Raw genomic sequence first — 15852 nt, forward strand, 5'->3', positions numbered from 1 at the left:
ACGTGTTGCAGGTCAGAGCACTGCCTTTTTCCTCCAGTGACTTTGCCCCGATTCCCTAGAAAACACCTGTCTGTTTCTGCCAACAGAACCCTGACAGCCACCCGCACACCCCGAGGTCTTCAACTCTCACGTAAAATAAAGACGGTACAGTGGTTGGGGTTGTAGCAAACGTTTAATTTTGCGGGAGCCGCAGGTTGTGAAGCAGGAGACAGGACAGCACAGGCGGCCCATGCACCAGGGCCTGGGGTCAGGCTTCACATGGACGATGCTCGCGTAAAGTGCTCATAAATAACTGGACCATGACAGCAGGTGGGCAGCAGCTAGATGGCGGCCGGCTCCTCGGGGCCACGGGGCTGCACAGGCTCCAGCTGGCTGGCATCCGACACCTCGAAGCTGACCTTGTACTTGGCCAGGATCTTCATGAGGGGCCGCAGCTTCAACCACCACTGCTCCTTGGGAATCCGGTGCCTGCAGGGGGACCAGGCTGAGCAGGGGTGGGGCTCACCCAGCGGGCCTCCCCCCGCCCCTGACCTCAGGCGCTTACTCGAAGTCTGTCTCCTTCTTCAGCTCCGCCACGGGCTGGAACAGCAGTGTTCTCTTGCTGATTCCCAGTACACACACAGAGTCCTCACTTAAAAATTTTTTTCCTATGAAAGATAGAAAGATGATGTCAGAAAACAAGAGGTGAGGTCTAGATATTGGCACAAATTACCAAGATCTGGAGAGCAAGGGGCATGGAGAGCTGTAGGCACTGCAGAGAAGAGGGTAAATTGTGTATCTTCATGCCAAACTTCAGATTCAAACAAAAGCAGGTCTGTAAACATGGAAGACACGCAGCCGTCAGCTCTCCCTGCAGCAGAGGCACAGCCGGGACACAGGCAGAGGTTTAGCAAACATCCAAAATCAGGACTCTTAGAAATGCTCTCCCCAGGGAACCCCCAGGCCTCTTGGATGCTAGAACAAGCCCACCCTCTACACAGAGGGGATGCAGCTTAGGGGTGTCGGGGGTACACTCAAGAGAGGCAAGGTGAGTGTAACAACATGAGCAAGTCAGCTAAAGAAAATTCAAGGGACCATCCATCTCATTCAATGCAAAAGTGTGTCCTAACCTTCATGACTGAAACAATTCTTAGCGAACATCAGAGCATACAGTATCCACCAAAGACCGTCAACAAATAAGTTGTAGAAAGACTTCGCTTAAATATTAGTGAGAATTCTGAGTCATGAAGCACTGAGGTGTTCCCTGTGTTATCCAGGAGATAAGACAGGAGTTCTGTCACTACGTCTGTTGGGGTTTCTCTGGAGGAAACTCATCCACAAAAAGTCAAGGCAAAAAAAAGATCTGCATGCAGATGCTGTGTGTAAGAAAACCAAGAAAAGACACATCCATGCAGATGCTGTGAGAAAACCAAGAAAAGACGCATTTATACGATTACTACAATTTACATCAGTGTATAAAAATAATTTGTATTTCTGTACACCAGCAGTAAGAAATTGTAATACCCTTCACAGTAATATATTTTTAAAATCACTAAGTCAGGAATAAACTTATAGTCAATAGCTTTATGGAAAACAATGCTGTAGTAACAAAGGGTCTAAATATATGGAGATTAAATGGATTAGAAGATAAATATTTTAAAAATGTCAGTTCTTCTTCCAATTATTTGTTATTTATGTAATTTGTTATTTACATGTAATCCCCACCTCCAAAAATCCAACAGAACTGATGGACACAAAGAGTCAGGAACAGTTGAAACTGGAAGAAAGCCCAGGTAGGACTAGCTGATGACAGTAATTGTTCACCAAGCTGGAATATTGGCAGGATTGCTAACTGCCAAAAAAAGAACCCAACAATCCAGAAACAGTCCCTTAAGTTTCTGGGTTCCTGTTCTTGGATGGAGATTAACTGTACTGCAGATTGAGGGGTATGGATTTTTCAGTGGCTAGCACCCAAGTAATTATTCACATGGAAAAATATTAGACCTTAAATGTTAATACCAGTTCAAGTGGGCTAAAAATCCAAATGTAAAAGGTGAATATTTTAGTAACAAAAAGCTCAAACCTTCAAGGACAAAGTTAAAAAAACTGACTACATTACTAAATTAAGAGTTCTTCATTAAAAAATAACCTTAACAGAAAACGACTGGGTTTGCCAAATGGGAGATACATGTCTGCAACCTGTGACTCACAGAATATAAAACATGGACCTTCTCTAACATACAATATCAAAAATTCTTAAAATGTTTTTAAATTCTAGGAAATAACACAGCCCAAACAATCAGATAACATGAAGCAGTAACAGAATAAATGAGTGCTGGACCAGCAGGAGGGGCCTGGCCGTCTCCCTGCTGACCTGAAGGGTCAGCCTCCGGCAGCCACAGGGGGACCGGATACCCACCATCGCAGCAACAGCTCAGAGGTGACATGGATGGGTGAGTCCCAGGGAGGGCGGGGTCCCACCAGTGAGCATGTGGTGGGCGAGGCTGGGCTGGGGAACTGGCCTCGCTGGGCCTGGGCAGTGGCTGGAACCACTTGCTCAGGGCCAGGTGGGTTCCAGGCCATAGCAGAGACCAGCTCCCCTCATGTAAACCACAAAACCAGAGTCTTTGAAGGTTTAATCCTGCAAAGTCAGACCCTGAAGGAAGGATCGCAGGGCTGCTGCCCTGGGGAGGGGCTCAGAGGTGGAGGGAAAACGCGCCAGGGAGGAAGCCGTCCAGGTGCCTCCCCATCCCTTGCTGTCTTCCCGAAAAAGAGGCCATAAAGGAATAATGGAAGGTGCCAAGTGTCTTAGGTAAAAGCCAACTCGGCGTCAGCACAGCAGAGAAACAGGGAAGGTCACAGCGGCTCTAGGGCCCTCAGAGCGGGCAGTTTCTTCCTACATGAGCGGAGTGCCTCCTGCAGTAATTAGCGTTCTGTTTCCTTAAGTACATTTATTCCTAGTTATAACCTAAGTTACAGACAGTAGCTGCAGAAGTCACGTGCAGCCCAAAGCCAGACGGACATGGGGCAGAAACGTGCCTGCACAGAGCATGGCCCTCCCAACCCACGCCGCCTGCCACCAATTGGTACCTTTCCCCACGGACTCCCTCAGCTTCGAGCTGATCCACTGCATGGCTCTGGCGGAAATTTTGGTTCCAAAGTTTCTGTCGAACGGAGAAGGCGCCCCACCCTGTGGTTGGTCAGAGTTAACATGAGAGTTAGACACCAGCACCTTCCTGACTGTTAGCTTTTAAAATGGAATAGAAGTTATAATGACTAACAAAATTCACGTCCTAGTTCTAAGAAATATGGGGGTCTGTTTCTATCTCCTTGTATGTGACTGGGACCAAACAAACCACAAGAAAGCCTGTTACTCCTGCGGCCAAAACCCCCCGGTCAGGTGTCACTGCTTCCTGAGGAGGCGGCTTTTAATCAACCAGACCCTGAGCATCGTCCTTACGTCAGCATCTTCATCAGGACTCCTTCAACTTGTTTTGGGGAGGCCGTGGGGAAGGGTCACAGTTCTCTTAAGAAGCTGGTCCATTCTGTGGGCTTGTTTTCAGAAAGACCTACACATGCCTACCACATATGCCATCATGTAACTTCAGGGCAGTCACTGAGTTTGTGGACCCTGAACTATAAACTCCTGAGACAAGGACTGAGACGTGGTGATGGGAGGGCCTGCTGTCAGGGGACCAGGTCTCACGACTCCACTCCAACCGCCTGCCCTGTCTGGGGTGCACTGACGTGCATACCCCAAGATTCTGTCCAAATGGCTCTGATTTCACGCAGATCTCAAAGAACTGTCATTTGTCTGACACTCCAGTTTAAATGGGTATGAAGGCCTGATACTGAATCAAAGATACTGAAGAAAAGTTATGACCAACCTAGACAACATATTAAAAAGCAGAGACATCACTTTGCCAACAAAGGTCCATCTTAGTCAAAGCTATGGTTTTTCCAGTTGTCATGTATGGATGTGAGAGTTGAACTCTAAAGGAAGCTGAGCGCCGAAGATTTGATGCTTTTGAATTGTGGTGTTGGAGAAGACTCTTGAGAGTCCCTTGTACTGCAAGGAGCTCCAACCAGTCCATCCTAAAGGAAATCAGTCCTGAATGTTCATTGGAAGGACTGATGCTGAAGCTGAAGCTCCAATACTTTGGCCACCTGATGCGAAGAACCAACTCATTAGAAAAGACCCTGATACTGGGAAAGATTGAAGGCAGGAGGAGAAGGGGATAACAGAGGATGAGATAGTTGGATGGCATCACTGACTCAATGGACATGAGTTTGAATAAACTCCAGAAGGTGGTGATGGACAGGGAGGCCTGGCGTGCTGCAGTCCATGGGGTGGCAAAGAGTCAGACATGACCGAGTGACTGAATTGACTGAATCAAGTAGTTAATTTGAATGCGTCTTTCCACTTAACTGGTGTCAGTATGTATATGGAAGTGGACAGTTTTCTGACAAAGCCTATCTGCTCAACTGTCAGAACAGAAAGTGTTTCTGAGGCTGATGACAGCCGGCATGACAGCATACATAGTTCAGGTGCTGATTTTAATCACTGTGGAACTGACTTAGAAATACACTTCCTTTTTGCAAAACGGCTAACACAGGCCATCTAAGTGAGATAAGGCATGAGGCCATGCCCCGCCCGCAGCCCACCTGCTGCATGTGGCCCAGCACATTCTTCCTGCAGTCGAACACGCCCTTGCCCTCCTCGGAGTAGAGCTGGTAGATGAAGTCGGTGGTGTAGTTCTCGCTGCAGCTCTCGTTCCTGCAACACACAAGCCCAGGGTCGTCCTGCCCCTGCAACCATGCCACCCTCGCTCCTTATCACCGTGGCAGCATCATGACAGAAACCACTGAAAGAATCTTAAAAATGGAAACTGATGACCAAGCAAAATTGGATTTCTAAAAATGGCCCTTGAGTCATTTAAACACCCGCTGGTCTGAACACGGAGCAGAGCGAGACCACGCGGAGGAGGAGCAGCCGCGCTTGGGGACCATGGGCTGTTACCTGAGCACCAGCCCCCTCTGGATGCTGGTCTTCATCTTCTCCGTCAGGTGCTCCACGTTGGACTAGGAAAGTCAGGACACTGTGATTAGGCGCCTGCTGTGTGCCGGGCACTGCCCCAAGTGTGGCTGGTGCGGCTGCTGTGAGCTGACCTCGTGGCAGAGGGGACAGTGGACAGTGATGTGTCGGCTAGCGACACCTACTGGGGACAGCGGCACGTGGAGACCACAGCCGGGGCGGGGGTGGGGGGCTCATGGCGTCAGTGTGCCGCTTGGTGTCCGCAGGCGATGCCTGAGAGGTGAGCCGCCCGTGGACACGTCACTGTGTGCTCCGTGTGCTCGCTGAGGCTGCTCCCCAGGCTGCTCCGCCGACGCCCACGCCTGCTATCTCAGAGGAACACGGCTGTCACCTGGCTTTACACAGAGACTCCTGACCCTGCCTAACAGGTATGTTCAGGCAGGAGAATTTTAGCGAGGACACAAGAGCACAGGTTCCAAAGGAAGCCGACTGCAGAAGAGCAGGTGGACTGTGAGTTTCCAGTTCTGATTTTGGGGGCGACGCTCTCCTGGGCTGCATCCTGGCTGGGGCAAGCCTCCCCGGGGGCACTGGGCAGCCCTCCCCATGTCGTCCTCTCCATGTCCTGGGCCACAGGGGACCAGGGGCTCCTCCAGGCGGGGATCTGTCCTCCATTGCTGCAGTTCCCCCGACTCAGACCCACAGGGACCCCGAGCTCTGGCCACCTGCGCACCCGAGGCCTGGACGTGGTGGCAATGAGCCGGCAAGGCCCCAGGCACCTAGCACATCCGTGTCCCTGCAAGTGTAGGGCCTCCAGGGAGGGCATTAACTGCTTCCCAGGTGAGTGTGTAAGAGACACAGTTACAAGCTCGGGGTACGAGCAGCAGGTGCCCTGGAACCTGTTCCAGGTGTCGCCCTGTCCTTGCACATGGAGCTGTAGTGCCTCACTAGTGTTTGTGACGTGGCGGGGGATGGGAGTGGTTCCTGAGACCCTGGACCTGTCGGTCAGCGACCCCTGGGTCCCTGCGTCCACGCACCTGCAGGTCCCGGATGTCGAAGGGCTCCTCGAAGATGTAGGCAGCGTCTGCGCCAGCCGCCAGTCCCCCCATGTTGGCCAGGTAGCCACAGAAGCCCCCCATGGTCTCAATGATGAACACGCGCCGCTTGGTCCCGCTGGCTGACTGCTTGATGCGGTCACACGTCTGCACGAGGAGACACGGTCAGGAGACGCGGACGCCGCCCTGCGGCCAGCCCTGACCTTGGGTGCTGTGCTGGGCCCTGGGCCCTGGCCTCTCAGGGCTCGTCAGCAGGCATGTCCCTGCTCTTTCCTTTCCTGAAACGCTCCGGGGACATGTGGGGGGAAGAAGGCTTTGTGCACCAAAGTGTACCACCACCAGCGGGGAGACCTTCACTCCAAGACTTTGGTTTAAATGTGAACAAGCACGTGATCACCAGACGGGTCCCATTCCATCACCCCTGATGACCCCTCCAGCATCTGTGACGGATCACCACCCTCCCCCAAAACGGACTGATCTCATCCAAACTCAGGGTGCACTTCAGCGGCCGGGCAGCTCCGCATTCTCCAGGAGCCCAGACAGGAAAAGAAACCACGTCAACGCGCCCGTCTCATCCTCCCGGTGCTCAGGCCTGGGGATGCCCGGCCGGGTGGGGAGACCCACAGGGCCGTGGTGTCCACGGGTCCTTCACATGGCGTTTGAGCACTAAAACCTGCCTGCCTGGCCTCTGTCTCAGGAATTCAGGATGGGGGATGCACAGGCCCCCTCGGCTGCAGGTTTCGTGGGCTCCGCTCCTGACCCAGAACAGCAGCTATCACCACCAGCCGGCAAAGCCCCTCTCCTATGAGGTCCAAGCACCCAAGTCTCAGCCTTACCCAGACGTGCCCGTTGGCCTCGACGGCAGAGATCCTGGTGACAGCCTTCCTATCTAACCATCAGCTCAGAACCTGTGCTCAACTGCCGTTTACCAGGGCTCTGCCCAGCTGAGACGGGAACCTTCCAATACAGGGGGCTCTGCACCTCTGGGGGTCCCCACTTGGGGAGGACACGGGTCCCACTGCCCACAGCACAGGCCAGGCAAGTAGGGTGCCGATGGGTGAAGGTCAGTGCCGATGGACGCCAGGTGGTCAGGGCTTGGAAATGCTGGTCCCTCGGAGCCTGGGTGACACCGGCCTGCTGGGGCCCCACTTGGATGGGGCTGGGAGGGACTGTGGGTGAAGCCCCCAAGGAAGGGCATCTCCTTCCCGCCTCCCTGTGTCCCTGGCTCCACTGGACTCTCATACGCCCAGCACTGGGTCCCTTTGCCCACCCCCTTGCTCTGTGTCCTGTCTCCTCCAACACCATACTGCCGCTGGTCACCTGGGGGCACCTCGGGGCTTTTGTCCTGGTAGGCAGGAGCAGGCTCACCCAGAGCCCCCGAAGGAACAGCCCACTGAGAGTCGGCACAGGTGGGCTCCCCAAGACAGGCTGGGCGGAAACTGTGCTAACCCGAGCTGATGAGAAGCAAGGCTCCTTTGCCCTGAAAGATCCAGCAGGTCCCCGTTCCGATTCTCCTTGAGTGGGAAAGACAGACCCTGCGGGACCCCTGATGGGCCATCTACTTGAGCAAATGCGAAGATCTTACCTCCACAATCACGTTCAGGCCCGTGTCACAGCCTATGCTCAGGTCTGTGCCTGGGACGTTGTTGCTAATGGTGGCGGGCACCATACAAACGGGGATGCAAAACTCAGGGTGGCTGTCGCGTTTCTTTGACAGCTCCAGCAAGCTCCGGAAAGCCTGAGCGGAGCGGGGGCGGGTCAGCAGGGAACCCACATCCATGATGGCCAATGGGGAGGAAGCTGCAGGGGAGAGACCTGGGGGGGGCTCGGGGTGCAGGGGGAAACCAGCAGTGGGGGGTTTGGGGTACAGGGGGAGATCAGCAGGGGGCTTGGGGTGCAAGGGGAAGACCAGCAGTGGGGTGCTTGGGGTGCAGGGGGAGACCAGCAGTGGGGGACTCAGGGTGCAGGGGGAGACCAGCAGTGGGGGACTCAGGGTGCACGGGGAGACCAGCAGTGGGGTGCTTGGGGTGCAGGGGGAGACCAGCAGTGGGGGGCTCGGGGTGCAGGGGGAGACCAGTAGTGGGGGGCTCGGGGTGCAGCAGAGACCAGCAGTGGGGGGCTCAGGGTGCAGGGGGAGACCAGCAGAGGGCTTGGGGTGCAGGGGGAGACCAGTAGTGGGGGGCTCGGGGTGCAGGGGGAGACCAGTAGTGGGGGCTCAGGGTGCAGGGGAGACCAGCAGTGGGGGACTCAGGGTGCAGGGGGAGACCAGTAGTGGGGGGCTCGGGGTGCAGCAGAGACCAGCAGTGGGGGGCTTGGGGTGCAGGGGGAGACCAGCAGGGAGGGCTCGGGGTGCAGGGGAGACCAGCAGGGAGGGCTCGGGGTGCAGGGGAGACCATCAGTGAGGGACTCAGGGTGCAGTGGAGACCAGCAGTGGGGGGCTCTGGGTGCAGGGGAGACCAGCAGGGGGGCTCGGGGTGCAGGGGAGACCATCAAGGGAACTTGGGGTATAGGGGGAGACCAGCAGTGGGGAGTCGGGGTGCAGGGCAGACCAGCAGGGGGGCTCAGGGTGCAAGGGGAGACCAGTAGTGGGGACTCGGGGTGCAGGGGAGACCAGCAGGAGAACTTGGGGTATAGGGGGAGACCAGCAATGGGGATTTGGGGTGCAGGGGAGACCAACAGGGGGGCTCGGGGTGCAAGGGGAAACCAGTAGTGGGGACTTGGGGTGCAGGGGAGACCAGCAGGGGGGCTTGGGGTGCAAGGGGAGACCAGTAGTGGGGACTTGGGGTGCAGGGGAGACCAGCAGGGGAACTTAGGGTATAGGGGGAGTACAGCAGTAGGGGGCTTGGGGTGCAAGGGGGAGACCAGCAGTGGGGATTCGGGGTGCAGGGGCGACCAGCAGGGGGGCTCGGGGTGCAAGGGGAGACCAGTAGTGGGGACCCGGGGTGCAGGGGAGACCAGCAGGGGAACTTGGGGTATAGGGGAAGACCAGCAGTGGGGATTCAGGGTGTGGGGGAGAACAGCAGGGGGGCTCAGGGTGCAAGGGGAGACCAGTAGTGGGGACTCGGGGTGCAGGGGAGACCAGCAGGGGAACTTGGAGTATAGGGGGAGACAAGCAATGGGCACTCAGGTGGTGGGGGAGACCAGCAGTGGGGATTCGAGGTGCAGGGGAGAACAGCAGGGGGGCTCAGGATGCAAGGGGAGACCAGCACTGGGACTCAGGGTGCAGGAGGAGACCAGCGGGGGGACTCAAAGTGTGGGGGAGACCAGCAAGGGGGACTCGGGGTGCAGGGGAGACCAGCAGGGGGGACTCGGGGTGCAGGGGAGACCAGCAGTGGGGGACCTGGGGTGCAGAGGGAGACCAGCAGGGGGACTCAGGGTGCATGGGAAACCAGCAGGGGGGACTCGGGGTGCAGGGGAGACCAGCGCTGGGACTCGGGGTGCATGAGGAGACCAGCAGGGGGACTCAGGGTGCAGGAGGAGACCAGCAGTGGGGGACTCGGGGTGCAGGGGGAGACCAGCACTGGGACTCGGGGTGCAGGAGGAGACCAGCAGGGAGACTCAGGGTGCAGGAGACCAGCAGGGGGACTCAGGGTGCAGGAGGAGACCAGCAGTGGGGGACTCGGGGTGCAGGGGGAGACCAGCACTGGGACTCGGGGTGCAGGAGGAGACCAGCTGGGGGACTCAGGGTGTAGGGGGAAACCAGCACTGGGACTCAGGGTGCAGGCCCAGAGCACACAGGCCTGGGCAGGTGGGCAGCAGAGCAGGGCCAAGGCGGTGCGAAGTTAGTGGTGGACGAGCAGCCAGGCCTTTCTGGCATCATCAGGAGGAGATGCGGGCGGCCATTTGGTGGGACCTTAGGGGTCAGGCTGCTGGGACCCCTCGGAGAGGTAGTGCCGGATGGCTGGGGAGGCAGACGCCCATGGAGCCCCCTCCGCCCAGGCTGTGTGACCCTCACAGAGAGCCCTGGGGGGTTCGGGATCCCCAGGAAACCACTGGGCTCTGATGTCAGAAAAGCAGACTGCTCTCAAGCACATGACCAGGGCCCAGATCTCCCGCCTCCACGTTAGTGCAAGTAGGTTGTTAGTGTCCCGGTCCACCACCCGCCCCTGAGGCCACAGCGCCCCATAGCCAGACGCTCGCAGAACCCGGCCTCTGTCCCGTCTTTAGTCCTCCCACTTGAAGCCACTTCCAATGCCTTGTACGGGGAAATTCCCGGTAGGACGACCTGGGCTTTCCGGAGAGCGTGGCTCTCTGCCAGCCCTGCCTCTTCCATCCCCAGACTCCCAGAAAGGCTGGGTTCTGGGGGCTATGGCCCTGGGATGTATGGATGGTGAGCCCACGCTGGGTGAGTCCAGGGAGCAGCCGTGAGGAAGGTCAGGGGGTTGCTCACCTGCCCCATGCCCCACCACCGTCCTCAATCACCACCCCACCCAGTCCAGCCCAGATCCCCACGGGGAGCCTCCCCAGCCCCAGTGCAGCTCAGGGCCACCGTGGGGCTGCCTGGATGCCTGCTGGATGGAGGGGTCATGAGCGCCGTGGTTAGACAGGCTCCCAGACTGTCTGCACCCCCCAGGACACTCTAGGTGGGGTCACCTGGCATAGGGGGCGGGCGGGGCACCAGCACCTTGAAATCTGATGGCAGTTCTACATTTGTACATTCTTCCCACCCTCCCTCTGACCCCCATCACTCCCTGCTTTTCCCCTTATCTCTGGAAAATGAGACGGACACTCAGAGCTAGGAGAACCCTGCCCAGGACACGAGCCCGGGGCCCTGGGGGCAATGCTGAGTGAGCCAGCCGCCTGGGCAGCACCAAGCACACGTCAGCTGCGGCTCTGAAGGGGACCAGCGTGCGGCCCAGAGGAGAAGATGCAGCCCCCACTTTGGCTTCAGACTCTGAACCCGAGCCCTGAGAACCAGCGCCTCCCCGGAACCCCGGGACCTTGTGATGGAGTAAGTCCCCAGGGATCTGTTTCCAGGAACGCATCCATAAGCTCAGCACACAGACTGATGAGGAGGGGATGTGAGGACAAGGGGTTAAGTGTCCAGAGGATGTGCCACCTGACGACACTAGGCACCTCGGGGTTCACCCCCTCGGCCCCCTGAGATATTCCAGCTGAAGACCCCGGGCTGCAGGGTCATCCTGACATCACGCGGTCAGCAGCATCCAGGCCGATACTCACCAGACACCATGCCCCACCTCCCCATCCCCGGCCGCCCAGTTCTGATGGCCAGGGTGTCCCCCAACGTCGCAGATGTCCCCTGGGGACAAAGTCACCGCCAGACCACTCTGGCCTCTGAGTGGAAGAGAGCAGCTGGGACAGGAGGTACCCGGGGCTGTCCCCAAGGCCGGGAGGTGGCACTGCACCATCAGCATCCAGACCACAGAGGCCTGTCCTGAGAGCTGACCGGACAGATGGCTGACCGGACAGACGAACAGACGCTGAGCTGGCTCTGGAAGCCGGAGAGCCTCCTGCCTCCCGGGAAGGCTTGGGAATGATGACCCTCGGGCCCTCCCCCAGCACGGTCCTGCCTGCCACCCTCTTGAATGTGCCCGGCCCAGCCGAGGGCCAACCAAACTCAGGCCTCCTGAGAGACTCAACTGCACTGCGGCTCGACACACACAAGCTGGGGAACCAGTCGGTCTCCCATCCCCCAGCTCCAGGATCCACTGAGCAGGCCCAGCGCAGGGTCATCCCAACCACCGCCTGACCACTGGGCACGAACTTAGCAGCAGAGCAGCACCCCCAATTTGTGGGGCAGCCCTGGCCCGTCACCAATGGTGACCCCGGCTCTGAGAAGCTCCAGTAAAGAAAAGCCTGCATGTTAAGGGCCATGTAATAAATCTCAAAACCCCTTGAAGGGAAGCAGGATGGACCATGTGGAATTTCCCCAGACCTGTCCTGGTTTTCAGATTTTCAACAATCCACATATAGGGAATCTCTGTCACTTGGAAAAGTAATTCTTGGTAGCAGAGGAGCCTGGGATTAAGAAGTGGGAGCACCCTGTCCTGCTGAGAGTGGGAAAGGCCACAGGGGACACACACTGACCCTGGTCAGGACCCACCGACAACCGCCCCCAGAGTTCCTGCCACCCCTGGGGTCTCGTTAGGCGACAATCAGGACACGAACTCCAGCTGCTTCTACTGCAAGCGTGGCGAGAGCAGACTCAGACCCAGCTACACGGGAGCAGTAATGACACACGACCTTTCAACTCAGACCTTGAGCAGCGAGCGGTCAGAGGCTGAGTTAGTCCCACAGCAGCGGAAGCACAGAAGGCATCCCAGGGGGCACAAGGGGCGGGCACACGGGTGAGGAGGTCCAGCACGCGGACACCAGCCAAGGCCACGCCGGAGGCTTTTTAATACAGAAACTGCAGAAAGTTGAAGAGGTTCAGGAAAGCAAGGAACCAGCACCAAGCACTGCTTACCGCATACATCCTACTTTAAAAGCTTTTCTTTTATTTACCGGCACTGGAGACAGATTTGATGCCCATTGGTTTAAGGGAAAAAAGCTAGAAATACAGCCATGAGGCCTGTGTCTCCCAAGGAAAATAAAATGTGAGAATTTACCAGAAAATTCTAGACACTGAATTGAAAAAAATAAAGGAGTTATGCATTCTGATCCTCACTGATCTTCAAAAGCCCAAGTGATTTCCCAAGTGTGATTTAAATTTATGATAATTAAAATGTATTTCTATGCTCTGTACGGACTTTGCTGCTGCTGCTGCTAAGTTGCTTCAGTCGTGTCCGACTCTGTGCGACCCCATAGACGGCAGACCGCCAGGCTCCCCCGTCCCTGGGATTCTCCAGGCAAGAGTACTAGAGTGGGTTGCCATTTCCTTCTCCAATGCAGGAAAGTGAAAAGTGAAAGTGAAGTCGCTCAGTCGTCTCCTACTCTTAGCGACCCCATGGACTGCAGCCCACCAGGCTCCTCCGTCCATGGGATTCTCCAGGCAAGAATACTGGAGTGGGTGGCCACTGCCTTCTCCATGTATGGACTTTAGGGGGGATAAAACAACATTCAAGTACCATCAGTATTCTTTCACACATGGTTTATCGTCCCCAGTCCACAAGCAGGAGGAGGAGGACAATTGTTTGAAAGGATCCAGGTCAGGGAATGAACTCACAAAATCTTCAGTCCAGCTTCTACCTTCACACACCACAGCACGGGCCCCTGGACCCAGGTTTCATCACAATAACACAATAACGTGTTATGGGCTTGGGGGAAATTTAGCCAGAAAACAACAGGGGTGGGTGTCATCGAATATCCACATCACTGTGACCCAAAACTAGCTGAACTACAGATGGTGTCACCCTGGCTGCAGTGAAGGGAAACGGAGGTGAAAAGCTTTGGGGCCGAATTGTAGATTGTCAGGCTTTTTTTTTTCCTCGTTTTTGGCTGTGTCAGCATGCAGGACCGTAGTTCCCCCCAGTCAGGGATCAAACCTGCACCCACTGCCTTGGGAGCCTGGAGTCTTAGCCACTGGGCTTCCAGGAAAGTCCCTTTATTTTAAAAAAGAAAAACTTTTCAGCAGACCCCCAGCCCAGTCTGTCTCGAGCACACGGTACATAAAAGCGGGCCGGAGACCCAGGTTAGTTCCGCAGCCCCTGCCCTGCTGCCCACACTCACGTCCGTGATGGTGTTGAGGGCGGTGTCCGCCCCGATGCTGAAGTCGGAGCCGGGCACGTTGTTGGAGACGGTGGCGGGGACCATGACCATGGGGACACAGAACTCCTCGTGCTTCTGCCGGGCGGCCGACAGCTCCAGCAGCCCCAGGTAGGCCTGCGGGTGAGTGTGTGAGGTGGGGGGCGGTTGGGTGGTGGGTGGCCATGCACTGCCATCTGGGCGTTGGCCCAGGGCGAGCGTCTGACTGTTTGAGGTTCTCCCGTTTTCTTTAAAGGAAACGTCAAGGTCATCATGAGGCTGATATTAAAAACGAAGGTGGACAATCCAACAGGTAGTTAAAAGATAATAATCTGGCCCCATAACTGCCCTCCTCTCTGAGTAACCAATGGGCTTCCAACTCAAGAGAGAGGGTCACCTCCACAGACCCGGCGGACGTGAGGACTCACTGAGCAGACAGCCCAGCCACGGGGTCGGGGGCGCAAGTGGCCCCAAGTCCTGCATCGCCGGTGCTCAGTGGCAGCTGGGCCTGTGGCACCACGGCCCCCGGTCCCGACGAGGAGCAGACAGCAGGGTGCTCACGGGCGCCGACACGGGGTCCCCTCTCAAACCCGCAGCGCCGGCCAGCAGGCGAGCAGACATACCTCAAATCCACCGATGATCAAGAGCGCACTGATGCCGTGGGTTCGCATCTGCGCCGCGATGTCCTCCAGGTACTTCCCAGGGAGGGTGCTGGGGAGGTTCAAGGGGGCGAGCTCAGGCAGGGCCCCCTCTGCGCCCCACCCTCTGAGGCCAAGCGGCATGACACTCAGGGGCAGGAGGCGCCCCGGGCCACGTGGCTGGAGGACAGCATGGCTGGGGAGCCACCCACGGTGGGCACAGCCAGGAGTCAGGTCTCAAAAGAGGGTCTTTTCAAAAGAAAATGGAAAGAAACTTTGCAGCTGCCTCACAGCTGGACCTCAGAAAATCCCACCTCCTGGGTTAGAGACATGGTGAACCATGGAAACTATCAAACTTTCACAGCGGTAATCATCTGGATGGAAATGGCCAGTTTTCAAGTCACGTACAGATGACACACACCTCGTCTGGAGTAATCTCACTCAAAGTCACCTCCACACACACCTGCTCACCTTAACCCACTTCACCCTCTGTCCACACATGGCTGCAAGTGGAGGTGGCAAAGGATACTCAGCCGTTGAGAGAGCCCACCCACCGCCCACCCCGACCTTTCTGCTGTGTCCCCTGGGCATCAAGGCTTCACAATTGGGATGGGCTCCACTAGGGGAAGACGTAGAGAGGTTGTAGGGCTGGGTGCTCAGGACACACGAGTGCATGTGGAGTCGACTAGAAGGTTCCCCAGCATCTAAGCATTGTGAGAAGGTGCTGCCAGCCACCCCTCCAGCCCCACTGCCCCCAGAGCAGCCTCCGGGAGGGTGGGGCTCATGAAACAGACGAGTTGGGGAGTCACAGTCGGTCTGAAGAGGCCCAGGAGGCAGCCGGGGGCACTATCCCCTGCATGGAGCTCCGCCATCACAACACCATCCCCAAGGGTGCTGGGGAACAGGACCACAAGAGCTCTGGACACCTAGGTCAGCTCCGCGGAGCGCTGGTGGCAGGGTGCCCAGCTTCAGGGCAGGGCAGAAGCTGGGATGATTCCCTTGGACAACAGGCTACCACTCGTGCGGAATCCAACGCCCCTCTGAGCCCAGGTGCCCACACTGTCCTTCCATATAACATGAAACACGCAGTGATGGCTGCACCCAGAGATGAGAGAGCAAACAGCCTTGTGTTAAATCAGCGCCTCGGCGGGAACACATCCGGGCCCCGCTGTAACCGCAACAGGAGCATCCACGGTTCAGAAACCTGCAGTTTTGTGCAGAGCCCCTCAGGTCCTCCCTTGGGCGGTGGTGACCTGGTGGCTGGGCTCCCTGGACGCTGAGCCACATCTAGCTCCTCTGCAGGGCACAGTCACTGCAGCCCATGTGCCTGCGTCTGCACTGCCCCACACGGGATGAGGGCTTTCTGCCACCACCGGCTTGTTCCAACGAAGGAACCAGCGGGGAGGCCCTCCCAGGCCCTCCGCTTGCTGTCTCTTTGAGGCCGCATCTCACCACTCCCCACACCTGGCCTGGGTCCCTCCCAGAGTGTGGCCCGGACACGAGC

General features: G+C 57.1%; 1 protein-coding gene across 1 annotated transcript in view; it reads right to left on the minus strand.

Annotated features, from left to right (window-relative positions):
- Nucleotides 1-159: 159 nt before the first annotated feature.
- The window catches only part of PFKP (phosphofructokinase, platelet), a 54570-nt gene continuing 38877 nt past the window's right edge, over nt 160-15852 (minus strand). The window contains exons 15-22 of the mRNA XM_055544167.1: nt 14334-14421; nt 13696-13848; nt 6049-6213; nt 5000-5061; nt 4645-4756; nt 3070-3169; nt 545-647; nt 160-468 (exon numbers count right to left, since the gene is read on the minus strand). Of these exons, the coding sequence (XP_055400142.1) occupies nt 321-468; nt 545-647; nt 3070-3169; nt 4645-4756; nt 5000-5061; nt 6049-6213; nt 13696-13848; nt 14334-14421 (931 nt within the window). The 3' untranslated portion in view covers nt 160-320. The remainder of the gene's footprint in view (nt 469-544; nt 648-3069; nt 3170-4644; nt 4757-4999; nt 5062-6048; nt 6214-13695; nt 13849-14333; nt 14422-15852) is intronic.

Source organism: Bubalus kerabau, chromosome 13 (genome assembly GCF_029407905.1).
Source record: "Bubalus kerabau isolate K-KA32 ecotype Philippines breed swamp buffalo chromosome 13, PCC_UOA_SB_1v2, whole genome shotgun sequence".
Taxonomy (NCBI): Eukaryota; Metazoa; Chordata; class Mammalia; order Artiodactyla; family Bovidae; genus Bubalus; species Bubalus kerabau.